Source organism: Musca autumnalis, unplaced genomic scaffold (assembly GCF_047663935.1).
Source record: "Musca autumnalis isolate F117 unplaced genomic scaffold, ASM4766393v1 scaffold_3, whole genome shotgun sequence".
Classification (NCBI taxonomy): Eukaryota; Metazoa; Arthropoda; class Insecta; order Diptera; family Muscidae; genus Musca; species Musca autumnalis.
Window position 1 is genome coordinate 24,149,695 of NW_027411866.1, and position 24,521 is coordinate 24,174,215.

At 31.2% G+C, this 24,521-nt stretch overlaps 3 protein-coding genes across 19 annotated transcripts in view; 1 reads left to right on the forward strand and 2 right to left on the reverse strand.

The window, feature by feature from the left end:
• Positions 1-24,521, reverse strand: part of LOC141399620 (ceramide synthase) — a 74,869-nt gene that overhangs the window by 34,620 nt on the left and 15,728 nt on the right. For 13 of the 16 annotated variants that reach the window (XM_073978731.1, XM_073978734.1, XM_073978722.1 and 10 more), the window contains exon 2: positions 16,345-16,844. In XM_073978731.1, the coding sequence (XP_073834832.1) occupies positions 16,345-16,631 (287 nt within the window). In that variant the 5' untranslated portion in view covers positions 16,632-16,844. Of the gene's footprint in view, positions 1-16,344; positions 16,845-16,965; positions 17,204-24,521 lie in introns of those variants that run through there. The other 3 variants (XM_073978726.1, XM_073978725.1, XM_073978735.1) reach the window with 3 other exon arrangements.
• Positions 1,224-2,285, forward strand: LOC141399624 (uncharacterized). Of its 2 annotated transcripts, XM_073978742.1 has the most exons (3): positions 1,224-1,360; positions 1,800-1,850; positions 1,916-2,285. In XM_073978742.1, exons 1-3 carry the CDS (start codon positions 1,351-1,353, stop codon positions 2,191-2,193), a joined length of 339 nt encoding a protein of 112 aa, XP_073834843.1. In that variant the 5' UTR covers positions 1,224-1,350; the 3' UTR covers positions 2,194-2,285. The 2 variants fall into 2 exon arrangements, with proteins under 2 accessions (XP_073834843.1, XP_073834842.1); XM_073978741.1 differs by lacking the exon at positions 1,224-1,360 and having other exon boundaries at positions 1,559-1,850.
• On the reverse strand, positions 4,981-6,491 carry LOC141399622 (uncharacterized). The gene is made up of 2 exons (XM_073978739.1): positions 5,299-6,491; positions 4,981-5,237 (listed from the first exon to the last, which is right to left on the reverse strand). The coding sequence occupies exons 1-2, from the start codon at positions 6,415-6,417 to the stop codon at positions 5,220-5,222; spliced, it is 1,137 nt and encodes a 378-aa protein (XP_073834840.1). The 5' UTR covers positions 6,418-6,491; the 3' UTR covers positions 4,981-5,219.

The following is a 24,521-nucleotide window of genomic DNA, read 5'->3' on the forward strand; positions in this document are numbered from 1 at the left end:
TCTATAACGAAAAGTTGTCGATAACAACTTTTCTATAACGAAAAGTTGTCGATAACAACTTTTCTATAACGAAAAGTTGTCGATAACAACTTTTCTATAACGAAAAGTTGTCGATAACAACTTTTCTATAACGAAAAGTTGTCGATAACAACTTTTCTATAACGAAAAGTTGTCGATAACAACTTTTCTATAACGAAAAGTTGTCGATAACAACTTCTCTATAATGAAAAGTTGTCGATAACAACTTTTCTATAACGAAAAGTTGTCGATAACAACTTTTCTATAACGAAAATTTGTCGATAACAACTTTTCTATAACGAAAAGTTGTCGATAACAACTTTTCTATAACGAAAAGTTGTCGATAACAACTTTTCTATAACGAAAATTTGTCGATAACAACTTTTCTATAACGAAAAGTTGTCGATAACAACTTTTCTATAACGAAAAGTTGTCGATAACAACTTTTCTATAACGAAAAGGAAAAAATAGTCGATAACAACTTTCCCACAACGAAAAGTTGTCGATAACAACTTCAATGTAACGAAAAGTTTCCGACAACAACTCTTCTTTAAAGAAAAGTTGTCGATAACAACTTTTCTATATCGAAAAGATGTCGATAACAACTTCTCTACAACGAATAGTTTTCGATTACAACTTTTCTACAACTACAACTTTTCTATAAAGGAAAAAAATAGTCGATAACAACTTTTCCACAACGATAAGTTGTCGATAACAACTACAATGTAACGAAAAGTTTTCGACAACAACTGTTCTTTAAATTTCTATATCGAAAAGTTGTCGATAACAACTTTTCTATAACGAGAAGTCGTCAATAACAACTTTTCCATAACGAAAAGTTGTCGATAACAACTTTTCTACAACGAAAGGTTGTCGGTAACAACTTTTCTGCAACGAAAATTTGTCGATAACAACTTCTCTACAAAGAAAACTTTTCGATAACAAATTTTCTACAACGAAAATTTGTCGATAACAACTTTTCTATAATGTTAAGGGTTCGATAACAACTTTTCTATAAGAAAAAGTAGTCGATAACAACTTTCTATAAAGAACAATTTTCGATAACAATTTTGCTATCACGAAAAGTTGTCGATAAACACTTTTATAAAACTAAAAGTTTTCGATAACAACTTTTCTATAACGAAAAGATGTCGATAACAGCTATTTTTTCAACGAGAGGTTGCCGAAACTAGTTGCCTTTGAAATAAAAGTCTTCGGAATAAAATTTTAATTTGTCAAAAGAAATCCAAATTTTTTTTCTCAGTTTTCAAAATTTCTTTTTAGTGACTCAAAACTATTTCCAATCAAATTTTATCGGGATTTTCAGACAACATGGGCAAAGGTAAGATCTAATGTCCATACTTGAGATTTTATGAAGACATCGAACGCTTCTCCAGTCATGTAAAACATTTTTGGAATCATGCCTAAGAAGGGAACAAAAGATGCTGGTGGAAGCAGCAACACCAAAGCTGAACCACCTCAAAATCTTAAAGCTGCACCACCTGTCGAGGAACCCATTGTAAAAAAACGCTTATCGGAAACTCGTTTTCTGCCTCCCAAGTCTAAACGTTCATACTTCTTTCATCGCAACACTCTGAAAGAGCGGAAATGCAATAAAATAGTGGCCATAAATAGTGGGGAGCTGAAATTGCAGTGAGAAAGCTACACTGGAGAGCAGCGGATGCATAACTGCACCCTGAAGGGGTTTTCTTCAAATTATGAGTGTTGGAATTGGTCACAAACCCGAATAACTATATATCCAATCTGTCCCATCTTTCCAGGTGACAAAAAGGCCAAAAAAGACAAAGGAAAAAAGGATGCAAAAACCAAGGGTAAGGTTAGGAACTGCTACTCATATTTCCTCATTGAAGTAATACTCTTCTTCTCTGTTCTTTAGCCCCCAAACCTCCACAAGTTGCAGAGAAACAGCCCGAGGTGGTACCAGAATCTCAAACTGAGAAAAGAGAAGAGGCGTGTGTACGCCATAACTATTCCACTTCGTATCCTTTGTGCCAGCCACGTCGCTGTCCACGTAGCTTAAACTCGCGAGGATATGTGGATCCGGAAACCAGTTTTACATGTTTATGTCCCGTGCGACGCTTACCATCAGAAGATCGTCCTACCAAGTTATATGCCTGTGATGGCACAGTGCTGATTTTTCCCAAACGGCGTTAGAGAGGAAAAGCGAACAAAAATCCCGAAAAACGGAAATAGGAACAAAATTTATATTGGATGAAAAATTAATTAAATAAATATAGAAAAGGAAATCGACAACTTATTGACGGACAAAAAGTTATTATCGAAAATTGTTTATGAAGAAAAGTTGCTGTTGACAACTTTTTTGTGGAGAAAAATCGTTATCGACAACTTTTCTATCCCATATTGACAGAAAAATTGTCGATTACAGCATTTCTATAAAGAAAAGTTGTCGATAACAGCTTTTCTTCAGAGCAAAGTTGTCAATGACAGCATGTCTACAAAGAAAATATATCGATAACAGCGTTTCTCTATAGAAAAATTATCGATAACAGCATTGCTATAAAGAAAAGTTGTCGATAACCACATTCTATATAAGAAAGTTGTCGATATCAACCTTTCTTCATAAAAAATGTTACCGATAACATCTTTTTTCACAGGAAAAATTGTCGTTAGCAATATTTTTATATAGAAAAGATGTTCATAACAGTATTTCTATATAGAAAAGTTGTCGATAACAACATTTGTATATAGAAGAATATTCGATAACAATTCTATAGTTAGAAAAATATTCGATAAGAAATTTCTATATAGAAAAGCTGTCGATAACAACATTTCTATAGGCAAAACTTGCCGATAACAATATGTCTTCACAGAAATGTTGTCGATAACATCTTTTTTTAACAGAAAATTTTTAATAACATATTTTTTAACAGAAAAATTATCGATGAAAACTTTCTATAATTCTTCTATATAGAAATGCTGTTATCGACAACGTTTCTAGGTAGAAATAATAACTTTTCTATAAAGAAATATTGTTATCGACAACTTTTCGATTAAGAAATCTTGTTATCGACAGCGTTTCTATAAAGAAATTTGGTTATCGAAAACTTTTCTATATGGAAATATTGTTATCGACAGTTTTTTCTATATAGAAATACTGTTATCGACAACTTTTCTGTGAAGAAATGTTGTTATCGACAATTTTGCTATATATAATTTTTGTTATCGACAATTTTTCAACATAGGGATATGATTATCGACAAATTTTCTATAATGAAAATTTGTAATCGACAATTTTTCTATGTTATCGACAATGTTTCTATGTAGAAATGCTGTTATCGACAACGTTGCTATGTAGAAATGTTGTTATCGATTATCTTTCTACGCAAAAATGTTGTTATCGACAACTTTTCTATATACAAATATTGTTACCGACAACTTTTCTATATTATAGTTGTTAACAACAATTTTTCTATATAGAAATATTGTTATCGACAACTTTTCTATATAGAAACATTGTTATGGACATCTTTTCTATATAGAAATTTTGTTATCGACAACGTTTGTCTGAAGAAGGATTGTTATCGACATTTTTTCTACATAGAAATTTTGTTATCGACGACGTTTGTGTGAAGAAAGATTGTTATCGACAGCTTTTCTGTGCAGAAGTTTTGTTATCGACAATTTGTCTACATATAATTTTTGTTATTGGCAATTTTTAAAGATAGATATATAATTATCGTCTACTTTTCAATAATGAAAGGTTGTAGTCGACAATTTTTATATGTTATCGGCAAATGTTTCATGTAGAAATGTTGTTATCGACAACGTTTCTATATACAAATATTGTTACCGACATCTTTTCTATATAGAAATTTTGTTATCGACATTTTTTCTATATAGAAATTTTCTTATCGACAACTTATATTTATAGAAATATTGTTTTCCACATCGACAATTTGTTATCGACAACTTTTCTATATAGAAATATCGTTACCGACAACGTTTCTATGTAGAAATGTTGTTATCGACAACGTTTCTATGTAGAAATGTTGTTATCGACAACGTTTCTATGTAGAAATGTTGTTATCGACAACGTTTCTATGTAGAAATGTTGTTATCGACAACGTTTCTATGTAGAAATGTTGTTATCGACGACTTTTCTATGTAGAAATGTTGTTATCAACAACTTTTCTATACAGAAATATTGTTATCGACTACGTTTCTATGTAGAAATGTTGTTATCGACAACGTTTGTATGTAGAAATGTTGTTATCGACAACGTTTCTATGTAAAGATGTTGTTATCGACAGCCTTTCTATGTAGAAATATTGTTATCGACGACTTTTCTATGTAGAAATATAGTTATCGACATCTTTTCTATGTAGAAATGTTGTTATCGACAACTTTTCTATATAGAAATATTGTTATCGACAACGTTTCTATATAGAAATGTTGTTATCGACAACTTTTCTATATAGAAATATTGTTACCAACTTCTCTCTTTAGAAATATCGTTATCGACAACGTTTGTATGTAGAAATGTTGTTATCGACACCCTTTCTATGTAGAAAAGTTGTTATCGACAACTTTCCTATATAGAAATATTGTTATCGACAACGTTTCTATATAGAAATATTGTTATCGACAACGTTTCTATATAAAGATGTTGTTATCGACAACGTTTCTATATAAAGATGTTGTTATCGACAGCCTTTCTATGTAGAAATATTGTTATCGACGACTTTTCTATGTAGAAATATTGTTATCGACGACTTTTCTATATAGAAATATTGTTATCGACAACTTTTCTATATAGAAATATTGTTATCGACAACTTTTCTATGTAGAAATGTTGTTATCGACAACTTTTCTATGTAGAAATGTTGTTATCGAAGACTGTTCTACATAGGAAAATTGTTATCGACAACTTTTCAATGTATAAACGTTTTTTTTTAATAATCGATAACAACGGTATTCATGGTTTATTTTAAAAGTAATTCAAAAATGATTATTTTCAAACAAAACTTTCTCATTGGGCAAAAGCTCACAATAAGGCGTACAGTTGATAATTTGTTGCGACAACTGATGCGAATTGTGTTTAGATTGGCACTTTCCATCAACTAAATTGACCTGATTTTCCTTTGCAATTCGTGATGGGTTTTGCTTCATCATGATTGAAGACTCTCGAGTCTTCTTTGTTTTCTTTCTTTCCTTCTTCCTTAGCATTTCCTGAGATTCTGAAAATGTTGATAACAAACAATTTTCGTTTACAAAATTTTCAAAAACGGGATGATTTACTTTGAGTTTCTTGGAAGAACGATTATTTTTGTGGGCGGCCTTCGATACAAAATTTCCCTGGTCGTCTTTCTTCTTCAATTCGTTGTTTGGTATTTTATTGTGATTTGGTCCTTCGACCTTCTTTTCTTTGTGGCCAATGGCATGGTTGTTGCTTTCTTCGAGCAAAAAACTTTTCGGCTTAGTGATCTTGCTTGCAGCGTTAGGAACCTCCATTTGTCTCACATTAGCCACTATCATTTCTTGGCCCCCTTTCAATTCTCTTTCTTTTTCTGCTTCAAAGCCTTCTTTAGAAATTTGATATTGTCTTGGAATTTGTTCCTCCTCTGATGATTCTCGATACTGCATATCTTCTAGATGGAGATTTGAACTGAAAAATTCCACCACAGTACCACATTTCTGTGAAGCAGTCATTAAACCACGCCATTTTCCTCGAGGGCACTTAATTTCTAATGCCACATGGAAATTTGAAGAATGGGTATTTAATGGATATTTATCTCCCAAGGAAAGCAGTTTAAATTTGTTGTCCAGATACTGTTTGACACCCGACTTCTTTGGCTTCTTTGATGATTCTTTCATTCCACTATGTCTTTCATTAATATCCAAGTCCTTCGTCTTATCCATCTCAAGCACTTCTCCACTTGAAGACTTCCATACAGATCCCATGGCAGGTTTCATTATCCAAACCATGGCATCTCTAGACATTCTATTCGCCGTTAAATATATTTTTGATTTTCTATAATTCTCACGAAATCTATCCACAAATTTGGAGCGTAAATTATCGCAAGAAGTTCGACATTCCAATTCATCAAAATTTCCCGGCATTGTCACCGTGTGGGAAAATATGCAATCATCTTTGCGCCGAACAATTTCGTGACCATCGCCACCTTGTATTTCTTTAGTTGCCCTTCTGCTTCCATGCGGACATTGACAGCTGACCTTATTTTGTCGGGCACAAAACGGGCAAGAACAGACTCCCAATTTCTTCAAATGTGTTGCGGTTTCCAACCTTACCGGTTGCTCTTGACGATAAATGGTCTCAACATTGAGGGCTATTTTATTGTGTGGACATAATTCGGGCTGTTCAATAGTGAAATTTTGATACACAGGAAATTTTGACATCACTGCGATGAGAGTTTACCAAATAAATAAATAAATTGTGACTAGGGATTTCGAATAGTTTATGGAAATTAATGGGTCTGTTCCAGAACTGGAAGAATCTAGTAATTTTTAGTAGTTTTTTTCCGATAAAATAAAGGAAAAACTGTTATCGTAGTAAAAAATAGTAGATTCTTATCGATAACAACTATTTTATAACGAAAAATTGTCGACAACAACTATTCCACAACGAAAAATTTCGATAAAAATTTTTTATAACAAATGCTCTGTTCCAGAACCTGCAAGAAGCTACTATTTTTTACTACGATAACAATTTTTCCTTTATGTTATCGAAAAAAATAGTAAAAATTAGTAGATTCTTGCAGTTCTGGAACAAACCAAAAGAGTGGTCGGTAACAACTTATCTATAAAAAAAACATGCCAATAACATATGGTCTGTTCCAGTACTGCAAGAAGCTACTAATTTTTACTATTTTTTCGATAACATAAAGGAAAAAATTTTATCGTAGTAAAAAATAGTAGCTTCTTGCAGGTTCTGGAACAGAACAATAATTTCAGTTGTCAATAACACATTTTCTACAACGAAAAGTTGTCGATAACAACTTTTTTATAACAAGGATTTGTCGATAACAAATTTTTTATAACAAGGAGTTGTCGATAACAACTTTTCTATACGAATAGTTGTGAATAACAACTTTTCTATAACGGAAAGTTGTCGATAACAACTTTTCTATAACGAAAAGTTGTCGATAACAACTTTTCCATAACGAAAAGTTGTCGATAACAACTTTTCCATAACGAAAAGTTGTCGATAACAACAAGGATTTGTCGATAAAAAATTTTTTATACCAAGGAGTTGTCGATAAAAATTTTTCTATAACGAAAAGTTGTCGATAACTACTTTTCTATAACGAAAAGTTGTCGATAACTACTTTACTTTATCGTTGTAGAAAAGTAGTCATCGACAAATTTTCGTTAGAGAAAAGTTGTTGTCTACAACTTTTTGTTATAGAAAAGGTGTTATCGACAACTTTTCGTTATAGAAAAGTTGTTATCGACAACTTTTCGTTATAGAAAAGTGGTTATCGTCAACTTTTCGTTATAGAAAAGCTGTTATTGACAACTTTTTGTTATAGAAAAGTTGTTATCGAAAACTTTTCGTTAAAGACATGTTGTTATCGACAATTTTTCGTTATAGAATTATTGTTAAAGACAACATTTCGCTATAGAAATGTTGTTATCGGCAACTTTTTTATTTTAGAAAAGTTGTTATCGACTACTTTTCATTGTAGAAAAGTTGTTATCGATAACTATTCGTTATAGACAAGTTGTTATCGACAACTTTTCGTCATAGAAAATTTGTTATCGACAACTTTTCGTCATAGAAAATCTGTTATCGACAATTTTTCGTCATAGAAAATTTGTTATCGACAATTTTTCGTCATAGAAAATTTGTTATCGACAATTTTTCGTCATAGAAAATTTGTTATCGACAAAATTTCGTTATAGAAAAGTTGTTATCGACAAATTTTCGTTATAGAAAAGTTGTTATCGACAACTTTTCGTTATAGAAAAGTTGTTATCGACAACTTTTCGTTATAGAAAAGTTGTTATCGACAACTTTTCGTTATAGAAAAGTTGTTATCGACAACTTTTCGTTATAGAAAAGTTGTTATCGACAACTTTTCGTTATAGAAAATTTGATATCGACAAATTTTCGTTGTATTGCAGTTGTTATCGACAAATTTTCGTTACTGAAAAGTTGTTATCAACAACTTTTCGTTATAGAAAAATTGTTTTCGTTATAGAAAAGTTGTTATCGACAACAAAACTGCTGTCGGCTGATTTTTGTTATAGAAAATATGTTATCGAAAATTTTCGTTATAAAAAAGCTTCTATCGATTGCTAATTGTTATAGAAAAGTTGTTATCGACAACCTTTCCTTATAGAAAAGTGGTTATCGACAACTTTCTGTTATATAAAAGTTGTTATCGACAATTTTTCGTTACAAAAAACTGTTATCGACAACTTTTCGTTATAGAAAAGTTGTTATCGACAAATTTTCATTAAAGAAAATTTGTTATCGACAACTTTTCATTGTAGAAAAGTGGTTATCGACAACTTTTCGTTATAAAAATGTTGTTATAGACAACTTTTAGTTATAGAAATGTTGTTATCGACAACTTTTCATTATAGAAAAGTTGTTATCGACAACTTTTCGTTTTCTTTTCTTTATAGAAAAGTTGTTATCGACTACTTTTCGTTTTAGAAAAGTTGTTATCGAAACTGTTTGTTATAGAAAAGTTGTTATCGACCACTTTTTGTTGTAGGAAAGTTGTTAACGACTACTTTTCGTTATAGATAAGTAGTTATCGACAACTTTTCGTTATAGAAAAGTAGTTATCAACAACTTTCCGTTATAGAAAAGTTGTTATCGACAACTTTCCGTTATGGAAAAGTAGTTATCGACAATTTTTCGTAATATAAAAGTTGTTATCAACAACTTTTCTTTCTAGAAAAATTTTTATCGACAACATTTCTTTATATAAAAGTTGTTATCGATAACTTTTCGTTATAGAAAAGTTGTTATCGACAACTTTTCGTTGTAGAAAAGTTGTTATCGACCACTTTTTGTTGTAGGAAAGTTGTTAACGACTACTTTTCGTTATAGATAAGTAGTTATCGACAACTTTTCGTTATGGAAAAGTAGTTATCAACAACTTTTCGTTATAGAAAAGTGGTGATCGACAACTTTTCGTTATAGAAAAGTTGTTATCGACAACTTTTCGTTATAAAAAAGTTGTTATCGACTACTTTTCGTTATAGAAAAGTTGTTATCGACTACTTTTCGTTATAGAAAAGTTGTTATCGACTATTTTTTCCTTGTACTAAAGTTGTTATCGACAACTTTTTATAATAGAGATGTTGTTATCGACAACTTTTTGCTATAGTAAATTTGATATCGACAAATTTTCGTTGTAGAAAAATTGTTTTCGTTATAGAAAAGTTGTTATCGACAACTTTTCGTTATAGAAAAGACGTTATCGACAACTTTTTGTTATAGAAAAGTTGTTATCGTCAACTTTTCGTTTCAGAAAAGTTGTTGTCGACAACTTTTCGTTATAGATAAGTCGTAATCAACTACTTTTCGTTATAGAAAAGTTGTTATGAGTAAATTTTCGTTATAGAAACTCTGTTAACTGCAACTTTTCGAAATAGAAAAGACGTTATCGACATATCATAAAAAAAATATCGACAACTTTTCGTTAAAGAAAAATTGTTAACGACAACTTCTCGTTTTAGAAAAGTTGTTAACGATAACTTTCCGTTGTAAAAAGGTTATTATCGACAACTTTTCGCTTTAGAAATGTTGTTGTCAGCTAATTTCCTTCATAGACAAGTTGTTATGAACAACTGCTCTTTATGGAAAAGTTATTAACGACAGCTTTTTGTCGACGAAAAGTTTTCAATAAAAACTTTTCTATTAGAAAATGTTTTTCTTTATAATTATTCCAAGCAGTTGTGTATCAAAATCAATTAACAAAACTTATCAAGAACACGCCAATCCTTTGGTCAATTTTTCTGTTTGAATTTCGTCTATCCCCATTCTTCGCCAAAAAAAAAAAAACACACCCACATTGAAATGAAATCAAGTAATTAAATAATCTATGGTTTTGCCATAAATTTCTAGCCAAAGGAGTGTTTCCGCCAAACATGCCATCCTGGCTTTCACCTAAATTATAACTCAACTCAATCAGCCAATAGCCGCTGCATGACGAAGTTACATTTTTTATGAGATTTTGTCACGGACACACCGAACATTGATGACAAATAGTAATCAAAGGAAATTTTAACAAAATTGAATTTTTTATTTTATTTGACCTTAACCTCAAGTTGAATTGTTAATTTTTTTTTTTTTTTGGAAATTCTAAACTTGTCATGCCTATTTAAGGAGGGGCGAATGAACGCCAATAACGAAAAACAATGCACAATGAACAAATTCAAAATCCATTTAGAAATTCAAACATGACTGCATTTGGTTTTTAAACTTTGGCCCATTTTAAGTATTTTGAGGCGAGAAATAAACATTTACGCGTGCATATTTACAAAACAATTGCCAACTAAATGGTATACCAATCTAAATTAATTGCCTCATTAAAAAAATAGATAATTTATGAAAACTAAAACAAATTTGTTAACAAATTGACACAAATATTTTACGACAGTTCAATGATTTTGCAAACAATTTGATAAAGTATTAGTTTTTTTATGAGGGAAATTATAGGTAATTACTTTTCTGTATAGAAATGTGGTCGGTGTGAACATTTATATGGGGGAGAATTATTGATAACAACATTTCAATAAAGAAAAATTGTCGATAACAGCATTTTTATAAAAAAACCATCGAAACATTGTTTCTATAAATAAAAGTTATATACAACAATGTTTCTATAATGAGAAGTTTTCGATAACAATGTTTGTATAAAGAAACCTTGTCGATAACACGGTTTTACAAGAAAAAAAATTATCGATAACAACTGTTTTACACGAAAACTTTGTCGATAAAATCTTTTCTATAAGGAACTGTTGTCGATAACAACATTTTTTTAAGTAATAGTTATCGATAACACATTTCTATAAAGAAAATTTGTCGATAACGACATTTTTATAAAGAAAAGTTATCGATAACAACTTTTCTCTAAAGAAAAGTAATCGATAACAATGTTTTTTGAAAGAAAATGTATCGATAACAACGTTTTTATAAAGAAAACCTTTCGATAACACTTTTTTACAAGTAACAAATTATCGATAACAACTGTTTTATAAAAACACATTGTCAATACAAACTTTTCTCTAAAAAACTGTTGTCGATAACAAATTTTTTAAGGAATAGTTATCGATAACACATTTCTATCAAGAAAATTTGTCGTTAACGACATTTTTATAAAGAAAAGTTTTCGATAACAACTTTTCTATAAAGAAAAGCAAATGATAACAACATTTCCATAAAGATAAGCAAACGATAACAATGTTTCTTTAAAGAAAAACTATCGATAATTGTTGATACAATTTTTCTACATTGTCGATGATATCATTTCGGAAACATTTCGATAACAACTAAAAAATCAATAACAAATTTATTCTAAAGAAATGTGATTGACAACAACTTTTTCCCATACTGAAAAATAATCGATAACAGCATTCCTCATTTAAAAGTTACTCATTAAAAGTTTCCATTTTCCACTTTTTTTCGGTCACGTTTTTAAAAGAATAATTGATGACAATTAAGGCAAAACCCCACTTTTAAGTACCGTCTGTTTACATTTATTGCCTTTTATTAATTACACACTTCCATTGAAGCAGGGAAAGAGGCAAATCACCACAGATAATGAGAAAATAACATGACGTCAAAACTAAAACAACACTCATTCAACCATTAATTTTCCAACAAGTGGACTTTTGTTGATGCAAAATTGAGCAGCACTTAACTTAGTTTACACATACAAATATAATTAATTTTTATTAGATTGTTTTATTCTCATCAACAGAGATAAGGTGATAAAAAATAAAGAACTTACAACGACAAAATCGATAACAAAAAATGATTGATTACCCAGACTTTCAGTGAAACACAAAATTAATGTGGAAAAATAGAATCTAGAATATCAAAGATATATTTCGAGCAAATTTGGGCACATGTAGTTTGTCATCGAAGGACCACATTTCCATTTATTTATAAGGGATACACTTCGGCTATCTTTTTTGTTCCTCACTGTAGAAGTGTTGAACTAAAATGAAAAAATTTGTGTTGCTGTCCAGTCAAGTACTCAACTCATTGACTCATATAGTAATGATGATGATTAGACAAAATTAATTACAAAACAAAAAAAAAAAACAAAAACAAATTATTAAAAACATACGTATGTCTGTCTACAATGCCAAATGTAATTTTTTGAACACCCCTATCTTTAAAATTGGAAGCAAACAATGGAAACTTATACAAGAGGCACATAAATATTGAAACGTTGTCGATAGCAAGTTTTCTATAATAAAAAGTTGTCGATAACAACTTTTTATAGCGAAAAGTTGTCGGTAACTACTTTTCTATAACGAAAAGTTGTCGATAATAACTTGTCTATAACGAAAAGTTGTCGATAACTACTTTTCTATAACAAAAAAGTTGTCGATAACAACTTTCCTATAACAAAAAGTTGTCGATAACAACTTTTCTATAACGAAAAGTTGCCGATAACAACTTTTCTATAACGAAAAGTTGTCGATAACAACTTTCCAATAACGAAAAGTTGTCGATAACAACTTTTCTATAACGAAAAGTTGTCGATAACAACTTTTCTATAACGAAAAGTTGTCAATAACAACTTTTCTATAGCGAAAGGTTGTCAATAACAACTTTTCTATAAAAAAAAATTGTCGATAAAATCTTTTCTATAACGAAAATTTGTCGACAACAACTTTTCTATAACGAAAAGCTATCGATAACAAGTTTTCTACAAGGAAAAGTTGTCGATAACAACTTTTCTATAACGAAAAGTTGTCGATAACAACGTTTATATAACGAAAAGTTGTCGTAACACCTTTTCTATAACGAAAAGTTGTCGATAACAACTTTTCTATAACGAAAAGTTGTCGATAACAACTTTTCTATAACGAAAAGTTGTCGATAACAAATTTTCTACAACAAAAAGTTGTCGATAACAACTTTTCTATAAAGAAAAGTAGTCGATAACAACTTTTCTATAACGAATAGTAGTCCATAACAACTTTTCTATAACGAAATGTTGTCGATACAATGTTTTCTATAACGAAAAGTTGTCGATAACAACTTTTCTATAACGAAAAGTTGTCGATAACAACTTTTCTATAACGAAAAGTTGTCGATAACAACTTTTCTATAACGAAAAGTTGTCGATAACAACTTTTCAATAACGAAAAGTAATCGATAACAACTTTTTCTATAACGAAAAGTTGTCGATAACAACTTTTCTATAAAGAAAAGTTGCCGATAACAACTTTTCTATAACGAAAAGTTGACGATAACAACTTTTCTATAACGGAAAGTTGTCGACAACAATTCTTCTATAACGAAAATTTGTCGATAACTACTTTTCTAAAAAGAAGAGATGGCGATAACAACTTTTCTATAAAGAAAAGTTATCGAGGTCAGCATTTCTATAAAGGAAAATTATCGATAACAAATTTTCTATGAAGAGATATTGTCGATAACAACTTTTCTATAAAGAAAATCTGTCGATAACAACTTTTGCATGAAGACATATTGTTGATAACAACTTTACGGTAATGAAAAATTGGCGACAACTCTTTTTCTATAACAAAACGATACGGATAACAACTATTCTATAACGAAAAGTTTTCGATAACAACTTTTCTATAGCAAAAAGTTGTCGATAACGACTTTTCCATAGCAAAAAGTTATCGATAACAACTTTTCTATAACGAAAAGTTGTCGATAACAACTTTTCTATAAGGAAAATTTGTCGATAACAACTTTTCTATAACAAAAAGTTATCGATAACAAATGTTCAATAACGAAAATTGACAATAACATGTTCTACAACGAAAAGTTGTCGATAACAAAATTTTCTATGACGAAAAGTTGTCAATTACAACTTTTTAATAAAGGAAATTTATCGATAACAACTTCTCTATAAAGAAACGTTTTCGAACACAAATTTTCTATAGAAAAAATGTCGATAACAACTCTTCTATTAACGGAAAGTTGTCGACAACAATTCTTCTATAACGAAAATTTGTCGATAACTACTTTTCTAAAAAGAAGAGATGGCGATAACAACTTTTCTATAAAGAAAAGTTATCGATGACAGCTTTTCTATAAAGAAAAGTTGTCGATAACAACATTTTAATGAAGACACGTTGTAGTCAATAACAACTTTTCTATAAAGAAAATTTGTCGATTACAATTTTTCTATAAAGAAAAAATGATAACTTTTTTATAAAAAAGGTTATCGATAACATTTCTCAAAAAAAATTCGATATCAACTTTTCTATAAACGAAGGTTGTAGATAACAACTTATCTTAAAAGAAAAGTTTGCGATAACAACTTTTTTAGAAAGACATTTTGTCGAGAACGACTTTTTTACAAAGAAAATCTTGCGATAACAACTTTTAAATAAAGGCATTGATGATAGCAGCTTTTCCATAATGAAAAGTTATCGATAAAAATTTTTCTATGGAGAAAACTTGTCGATAACTTTTCTATAACGAACATTTGTCAATAACTTTTCTATAACGAAAATTTGTCGATAACAACTCTCCTATAAGGAAAAGTTTCTGATAACAGCATTTCTATGACAAAAATATGTCGATAACTTTCTCGATAATAACTTTTCTATAAAGAAAAGCTGTCGATAACAACTTTTCTATGAAGAACAGTTATCGATTACAACTTTTCTATGAAGAACAGTTATCGATAACTACTTTTCTATAAATATAAGTTACCGATAACTACTTTTCTATAAATAGAAATTACCGTTAACAAATTTTCTATAAACAAAATTTTAGAAAACAACTTTTCTACAAAGAAAATATGCCGATAAATATTTTTCTATAAAGAAAATATGTCGATAAAAACTTTTCAATAAAGAAAATTTTCGATAACAACAGAAACTTGTCGCTATCACTGTTTCTATAAAAAAATAAATCGATAACAACTCTTCTATAAAGAAAATTTGTCGGTAACAACTTTCCTATAACCAACATTTGTCGATAACAAATTTTTTATATCGAAAATTTGTCGATAACAACTTTTGTATAACAAAAATTTGTCGATAAGAACTTTTCTACAACAAAAACATGTCGATAACAACATTTCAATAACGAAAACTTGTCGATAGCAAGTTATCGACAACGCCAATTTTTCGATAACAACTTTATATCAATAAATGATATTGAAATTATATTATCGACAAATTTTCTATGTAGTTTTTATCGACAACTTTCAACACATATACCGAAAAGTTGTTATCGAAAACTTTTCTATACAGAAAACTTGTTATCGACAACTTTTCTATACAGAAAACTTGTTATTGACAACTTTTCTATACAGAAATGTTGTTATCGACAACTTTTCTACACAGAAAAGTTGTTATCGACAACTTTTCTACACAGAAAGGTTGTTATCGACAACTTTTCTACACAGAAAAGTTGTTATCGACAACTTTTCTACACAGAAAAGTTGTTATCGACAACTTTTCTACACAGAAAAGTTGTTATCGACAACTTTTGTTATCGACAACTTGTTATCGACAACTTTTCTACACAGAAAAGTTGTTATCGACAACTTTTCTATATAGAAAAGTTGTTATCGACAACTTTTCTACACATAAAAGTTGTTATCGACAACTTTTCTAAACAAAAAAGTTGTTATCGACAACTTTACTATACAGAAAAGTTGTTATCGACAACTTTTCTACACTGAAGTGCTGTTATCGATAACTTTTCTACACTGAAAAATTTATTATCGACAACTATTCTATACAGAAATGTTTTTATTGACTACTTTTATATACAGTAAAGTAAGTATCGACAACTTTTCTATGCAGAATATTTGTTATCGACAGCTTTTCTACACGGAAAAGTTGTTATTGAAAACTTTTATAGTTTATTTAATAACTTTTTTGCGAATCACGTTTGTCTGACATCCACCTTCAGCGTTTTTGTTGCCATCAGCAACACAAATATGTAATCAGCAGACAGACGACCACTGTCTCGTCTTTATAATTCCCATACCTAAGCTTTTTACTATTACAACAAGATTACATTGTTTACCATTGCACTCACTACAAGGCGCAATACAAAAGTCAAAAACAAAATGAGGTAATATTCTTAAGAAAGCAAAACAAAAAACGAAAAAAACAGGCAATACTTACTTATTGGTCATGTCCAAGACATCTGACATCATTAGCCGATATTTTTTGCGAAATTTAATGCCATGGCGTGTCTCCAGCAAATATTTGTTGCAGAAATCCGTTAGCGAAATGAAATAGATGAAACCCAGAGAGGTTAGGAAGAGGCCACGTTGTAGCGAGATACGATCCGTGGTATTGGGTATTTGTAAGAAGCTACCACAGGCCAGGCTGATGGAGCCAATGGAACAGGCCAAGGAAAGATAGCAACGATTGCCGCGTAATTGTTGTTTTAGGCCGGCAGCAACCATTGCTCTGTGCGGGAAATTTGCTAAATATTTCTATGATTGAGATAAAACGAGGGTAGGGGGGTAACCGGAAAAGGTTAAGCGGGAGTTGATGTGGTACAACTAGGGCGGCGTTGTGAAGACTTCAAACAAGGAAGTTTTTTATTATTTTTTTCACTTTGTTGGAAGCAATTTTCTTTATTTCTTTCTGATGGTCATTCATCAAAACATTTTCATCTAAAAAACAAGCAACAAAAAACACAAACACAAATATTTAAATTACTTCATTTAATTCTATCTATTTATTTTTTCAATTTATGGCATTTAATTTTCCAATTATCACGAGCTCAGTCAGCACTTTCACTTGTCGCATTAGCTAATTTACCGGCCGCATCAAATGTTTTCGATTCGCTGTTCTATGAATTTCAATCAACCGTTTTCGCGTTCTAGTCACAACTGCAGCAACTTTAGTTAATGACAGCTAAAAACAGCTGTGTAATATAAACACAACAACAACCGCAGCAGCAACAACAAAAACGAAAGTCATTACAATATAGCAGCGATGGTACCCGCCTCTCTAGAAAGAACCCTCGAACCTAATCATCGTAATAATGAAACCAAATACAAACACACACAGATCAAAGATAACAAAACAAATGTCACACAAAACAAACAACATCGATGTCGCCAAAATACAATGGAAACGGGGAATGATGGCGATGTAGGGGTATTTGTTGGTCTGCAAGTGATATACAAATGTAAACAAATGAGTGGGAGTGATAAAGAGGGGAAGAGAAAAATAGTTGATATCAGATAACTATTTCAAGCAATATGGAGCTTGTCATTAGAAGAGCAATCGATAACAATTTTTTTTCTCCAAAAAAAAATGGTCGATAACAAATTTTTTATAACGAAAATTAGTCAATTACGTACTTTCTATAAAGAAAAGTTGCCGGCAACAACTTTTCTATAAAGAAAAATTATCGATGACAAATTTTCTATAACGAAAAGCTGTCGCTAACAACATTTCTAAGACGAAAAATGGTCGATAACAACATTTCTATAACGAAAAGTTTTCGATAACAACTTTTCTATAACGAAAAGTTGTCGATAACAACTTTTCTATAACGAAAAATTGTCGATAACAACTTTTCTATAACGAAAAATTGTCGATAACAACTTTTCTATAACGAAAAATTGTCGATAAAAACTTATCTCTAAAGTGGGGTACACACGATCAGTTTTGACTGTCAGTTTTGCTCAAATAATCGGTTGCTTGTCAGTGTGGCCGCTAACTTTTGTCAGTCATCAGGCAACCACAAAATATTTTGTGGTTGCTGGACTGTTTGACAGTAATCGATAATTCCGAAAAATCGACAGTCAAAACTGATCGTGTGTACCCCGCTTAACGAAAAATTACCGATAACAACTTTTCTATAACGATACATTGTCGATAGCAACTTGTCTCTTTAGAAAAGTTGTCGATAGCAACTGTTCTCTATAGAAAAGTTGTCGATAGAAATTGTTCTATAAAGAAAAGTTGTCGATAACAACTTTCCCTTAGCTTTCCTATACAGAGAAGATGCCTATAACAAGTTTCCTCAATAGAAAAGTTGTCGATAACAACTTTTCTATAACAAAATATCGTCAATAACAACTTTTCTATATAACGAAAATTTGTTGATGGTAACTTTTCTATAACGAAAACAACTTTTCCTTAGCTTTCCTATAACGAGAAGTTTCCGATGTCAAGAAAAATGTCGATAACAACTTTTCTATAACGAAAAATTGTCGATAACAACTTTTCTATAACGAAAAATTGTCGATAACAACTTTTCTATAACGAAAAGTTGTCGATACCAGCTTTCCTATAACGAAAAGTAGTCGATAACAACTTTTTTATAACGAAAAATTGTCGATAACAACTTGTCTATAATGAAAAGTTGTCGATAATATAGAGGAATCGTCGATAACAACTTTTATATGACGAGAAGTTGTCGATAACAACTTTTCTATGACGAAAAATTTTCGATAACAACTTTTCTATAACGAAAAATTGTCGATAACAACTTTTCTATTACGAAAAATTGTCGATAGCATTTCGATAAAAAAAAAAGTTGTCGATAACAACTTTTCTATAACGAAAAATGTCACTAGCAACTTTTCTATAACGAAAAACTGTCGATAACAACTTTTCTATAACAAAAAATTTTCGATAACAACTTTTCTATATAACGAAAATTTGTTGATGGCAACTTTCTATAACGAAAAGTTGTCGATAACAACTTTTCTATAAAGAAAAATCGTCGATGACAAATTTTCTATAACGAAAAGCTGTCGCTAACAACATTTCGATAAAGAAAAGTAGTCGATAACATTTCGATAAAGAAAAGTTGTCGATAACAAATTTTCTATAACAAAAAATTGTCGATAACAACTTTTCTATAACGAACAATTGTCGATAACAACTTTTCTATAACGAAAAAATTTTCGATAACACTTTTTCTATGACGAAAAATTGTCGATAACAACTTTTCTATAAGGAAAAGTTGTCGATAACAACTTTTCTATAACGAAAAGTTGTCGATAACAACTTTTCTATAACAAAAAGTTGTCGATAACAACTTTTCAATAACGAAAAGTTGTCGATATATACTTTTCTATAACGAAAAGTTGTCGATATATACTTTTCTATAACGAAAAGTTGTCGATAACAACTTTTCTATAACGAAAAGTTGTCGATAACAACTTTTCTATAACGAAAAGTTGTCGATAACAACTTTTCTATAACGAAAAGTTGTCGATAACAACTTTTCTCTTTAGCTTTCCTATAAAGAGAAATTTCCGATGTCAAGTTTCCTCATTAGAAAAGTTGCCGTTTACAATGTTTCTATAACGAAAAGTTGTCGATTACAGCTTTTGTATGACGAAGAGATCTCGATAACAGCTTTTCTATGACGAAAAGTTGTCGATAACAACATATCTATACGAAAAAGTTGTCGATAACAACATATCTATACGAAAAAGTTGTCGAAAACAACATTTCTGTGACGAAGATTTGTCGATAACAATTTTTCTATTAAGAAAAGTTTTCGATAACAAAATTTCCATAAAGAAAAATTGTCGATAACAATTTGCTATAACGAAAATTTGTCGATAACAACTTTTCTATAACGAAAAATTGTCGATAACAACTTCTCTATAACGAAACATTTTTGATAACAACTTTTCTATAACGAAAAATTTTCGATAACAACTTTTCAATTACGAAAAGTTGTCGATAACAACTTTTCTATAACGAAAAATTTTCGATAAAAATTTCTCTATAACAAAAAGTTGTCGATAAGAGCTTTCCAATAACGAACAGTTGTCGATAACAACTTTTGTATGACGAAGAGTTCTCGATAACAACTTTTCTATAACGAAAAGTTGTCGATAACAACTTTTCTATAACGAAAAGTTGTCGATAACAACTTTTCTATAACGAAAAGTTGTCGATAACAACTTTTCTATAACGAAAAGTTGTCGATAACAACTTTTCTATAACGAAAAGTTGTCGATAACAACTTTTCTATAACGAAAAGTTGTCGATAACAACTTTTCTATAACGAAAAGTTGTCGATAACAACTTTTCTATAACGAAAAGTTGTCGATAACAACTTTTCTATAACGAAAAATTGTCAATAACAACTTTTCTATAACGAAAAATTGTCGACAACAACTTTTCTATAACGAAAAATTGTCGATAACAACTTTTCTATAACGAAAAGTTGTCGATAACAGCTTTTCTATAACGAAAAGTTGTCGATAACAACTTTCCTTTAACAACGAAAAATTGCCGATAACAACTTTTCTATAACGAAAAGTTGTCGACAACAACTTTTCTATAACGAAAAGTTATCGATAAAAACTTTTCTATAACGAAAAATTTTCGATAACAACTTTTCTATGACGAAAAATTGTCGATAACAACTTTTCTATAACGAAAAGTTGTCGATCACAAATTTTCTATAACGAAAAGTTGTCGATAACAACTTTTCTATAACGAAAAGTTGTCGATAACAACTTGTCTATAACGAAAAGTATTCGATAACAACTTTTCTATAACGAAAAATTTTCGATAACAACTTTTCAATTACGAAAAGTTGTCGATAACAACTTTTCTATAACGAAAAGTTGTCGATAACAACTTTTGTATAATGAAGAGTTATCAATAATATAGAGAAATCGACGACAACGACTTTTCTATGACGAAAGGTTGTCGATAGGGATAGGTAAGTCGACTTTCGATTAATCGATTAGTCGATTTTTTACAGTTAAAAGTCTAAAAATCGTCGAATAATCGATCATAATCGATTTTCTGCGGTTGTGAGAAAGTCGAAAGTCGAGTTTTATGACAAGTGAAATAATCGCCAGACCGAAAAATCGCATTTTTAGTTTTCGACCAAAATTGAAAAGTCGAAAAATCGATTATTGCTTTTCATTACCTATCTCTAATAACAACTTATCTATGACGAAAAATTGTCGATAACATAATTTCTAAGTCGAAAACTTTTCGATAACAACTTTTGTATAACGAAGAGTTGTCCATAATGCAGAGGAATTGTCGATAACAACTTTTCTTTACAGAAAAGTTGTCGAAAACAAGTTTTCTCGATAGAAAATTCGTCGAAAAAGAGGTTGCCTCGGTAAAAAAAAAAGTTTAGATAATAACTTTGCTCTATAGAATAGTGGTCGAGAACACCTTCTTGCCCTAGAAAAGTTGTCGATAACAACTTTCCCTTATAGAAACGTTTTCGGAAAATGTTGGTCTTGCAACCCCTTGCTTCCATAGAAAATTTATCGATAACAACTTTGTCAAAGAAAAAAAGTGTTAATTTAAATCTTTTCATTTGGCCTTCGAAAACATTTTAAGTTGTAATCACTGAAATCAACAGTGGAAACCAGGGGTGGTGCCAAGTTTGTGTTTTTCCCACTACTTGTGGTGATTTTTGACGTACAAAAACCACTGTCTAAGCAGTAATGTCAACTGTTTTAAGGTAAAAATCGCTACAGACCTATGGTGCGTATGTGGCTGTAGCGATTTTTTATCTCGGAACAGTTGGCATCACTGGCGGAAACTCTCATCGATTAATGAGAGAGAAAACAGTGATAAAAGTGTTGCCAATATGGCGTTTTATTTGTCATACATCACCATGAGAGCAATGTAGCCCTTAAGTGTTACCCATTTGGCGATTTTTGAAATAACCAATTTTTAAATGATTTGTGATTTTCATCGATTTTGATGAATAAAACAAGTGTTTCGAAATAGAACAATTTTGAATAGATGAGGCAAATATAATAAAAATAGAAATTGTAAAAAAAAACGCTATTTTACAATTTTAATCTTATCAATTAATACGTTTTGCTTTGTTACTTCTCATAAAAATTACTATACAATCTATCAAAAGAGTGACAAAGGTGACGTTATTTTTTTTTCGAACATTCATGTGCTTGCATATGTATTTAATTTCAATTAAAATCATATCAATGGGTTATGATTTTGACACCATATAAGCAAAAGAAGAAAAGTTGATACAATTATTGAAGACGCACATGGGTGTGTATAATTTTTTTCTTCGTTTCTTTTGTTGTAAATAAATGAAAATTTAATAAATAGTTAAATGTTAGAAATCATTTAACATGCTATTGATATATTGTCGATGCTATAACACAGACATGTTATTGCTGTGTTGTCGTCAATTGTGATAAGAAAAACGCTTGTCGAACAAAATAGTTTTTTATGGATAGTTTTGGGGGGTTTCGGCATAGAAATGATAATGGAATGGAATAACTCGAAGGGGAGAGAACAAGTAACAAGTGTTTGGCAAAAATTGAAACCTAAAGAAGTGAAACGAATTCATGGGGAGCAAATCTGCTATTGTTTGATGTTGGCGAGAACAATATTTAATAGGCTTATATTGCACAAAATTAAATAAATAAAATAAAAATAAATTATTCACTTTGCTTTAGAGCTCTTATCAAAGCGATTAGCCACATTAATTCATAGTATACTCTTTGTTTATTGTTTATAAATTGAAAATATTTCTAAAAGTCCTCATTCTTAGACCTAAAATAGGCTAACGATTTTTTTTGCGATAAAGTAAAATAATTCAAAATTTATTTAAGGCCTTTGGCAAATTTTTCGATAATATTACAAATACTTGATTAGATTACCATAATCTTCTAAAAATTGTATTGATCTTGAACTAGTGAACATTAGAATTACATATGGAGACAAAAACATCTTTTTACGGCATACATATGTATGTTCTTCCTAATCTAACCCATATGTTGCTATGTCATTCTAAAATCAAGTTAATCCATCAAATTCTCCAATTACCTTCTCATTTCAAGTGTTCTTCAAAACAAACAAGTTTTCTCGGAACCAAAGCAAGAACGACCGTCTGTGGCCCACCAGAAGTATATTCTCAGATCACTCCAACAGCCAAAGGTGATGCAATATTATTTGTTTTTTTTTTATACAGTTAAATATTATTGATTTTTTTTTTTGCATAATTTGAATACATTGACTCACAGCGAGTCACATACATGAGTTCATCGCCCAATGCATTTGAATAAGAAAACAATTAATTAATGGAAAACAAACAAAAAAACGGCAACAAAACAAGTTTTTTTAATGGAAATTTTTATAACTTGAGTTTTGTTTGTTTTGTTAGGAAAATTCTTGCTATTTAAGTGATCTCTACACTAACAATGTTTAGATCGAAGTGCAATGACCGTCATTCGTTTATTATTTGATGGTGTTCCTAGTTAGAAGATTCAAAACTTCAAGTATTTCAGGTAAGTCTGTGAACGTTTAAATCACAAAATCAAATGCGGCTGTGAATTTGCAAGAAAACCTCTTTTTTTACTGAAATCCCACCCCGCCCCTCCATACGTGATACCCATATTGACTAAATCTCTAATGTCATCATAGTACCGGCATTCCGTCTGTATATGCCGCCAGTCTTCCGTCATCCCACACCCACATAAATCTGTCTCGGACAGGCCTCTTGCATATAAAAATGCATTTAGAGAGCCATGCCCCGTCAGTAAGAATCCCAGACTCACGAATAAATTCGTACGTCACCCTCCCTTTGTCGCTGTCCGTCCACCTAGTCTGCCACCTAAAAGCAGCACGCTCCCGCCTAACATCCCCATCCACCAGATCAGAAGGCCCGAGCCAATCATCCCCAGACAGTTGCAAGCCACGCTTCAGCTTGTACAGAACAATCCTACATCTCGCTTCCAGGTCAAAGGGCAGGGCGCCAAGTAGCACCTGCATTGCTTCCGTTGACACGACAATAGCTTCCTAAGCCCAACAACAGATTCTGCTGCAGCACACCATACAGGCGCCCCATATATTGCGCAGGCAACAAAGAGTCCACCATATATGGTGAGCACGGAACGTCTGCTCAAACCCCAGTCGGTCTGCAAGACCCTTCTAACCATACCAGCTACAGCAGTTAAATTGTCCTTCAAGCGATCGAAGTGCGGCAGGAAATTCATTCTCTCGGCCATAGTTATTCCAAGGTACTTGACTTGCTTGACATACCGTATGCCGTGGTCACCAAATCGAACGTGGGGAGGTCGACTGTGTGCTAATCTGCCTTTCAGCTGCATTAGCTCAGTCTTCTCCTTTGACACCTGAACACACACTCGTTCACTCCAGACCCCTCTTCAGCACGACGTTCCAGTTCGACACGAGTCTCACCTTCAATCATGATGAGGAGATCATCAGCATACGCACAGATCTTGAAAGTGGTCGCTAACTCCCGCAGCAGAGAATCCATCATGAGGTTCCAAATAAATGGACCACAGATAGACCCCTGAGGGCAGCCTCGCTCCACATCTGTACAGACCGTCTCATTG

Coding starts and splice junctions, on each gene's coding strand:
- LOC141399624 (XM_073978741.1), top strand. CDS start 1,700: ATGCATAACTGCACCCTGAAGGGGTTTTCTTCAAATTATGAGTGTTGG. Junction 1,851..1,915: donor AAAGGATGCAAAAACCAAGG/GTAAGGTTAGGA, acceptor TCTGTTCTTTAG/CCCCCAAACCTCCACAAGTT.
- LOC141399622 (XM_073978739.1), bottom strand. CDS start 6,417: ATGTCAAAATTTCCTGTGTATCAAAATTTCACTATTGAACAGCCCGAA.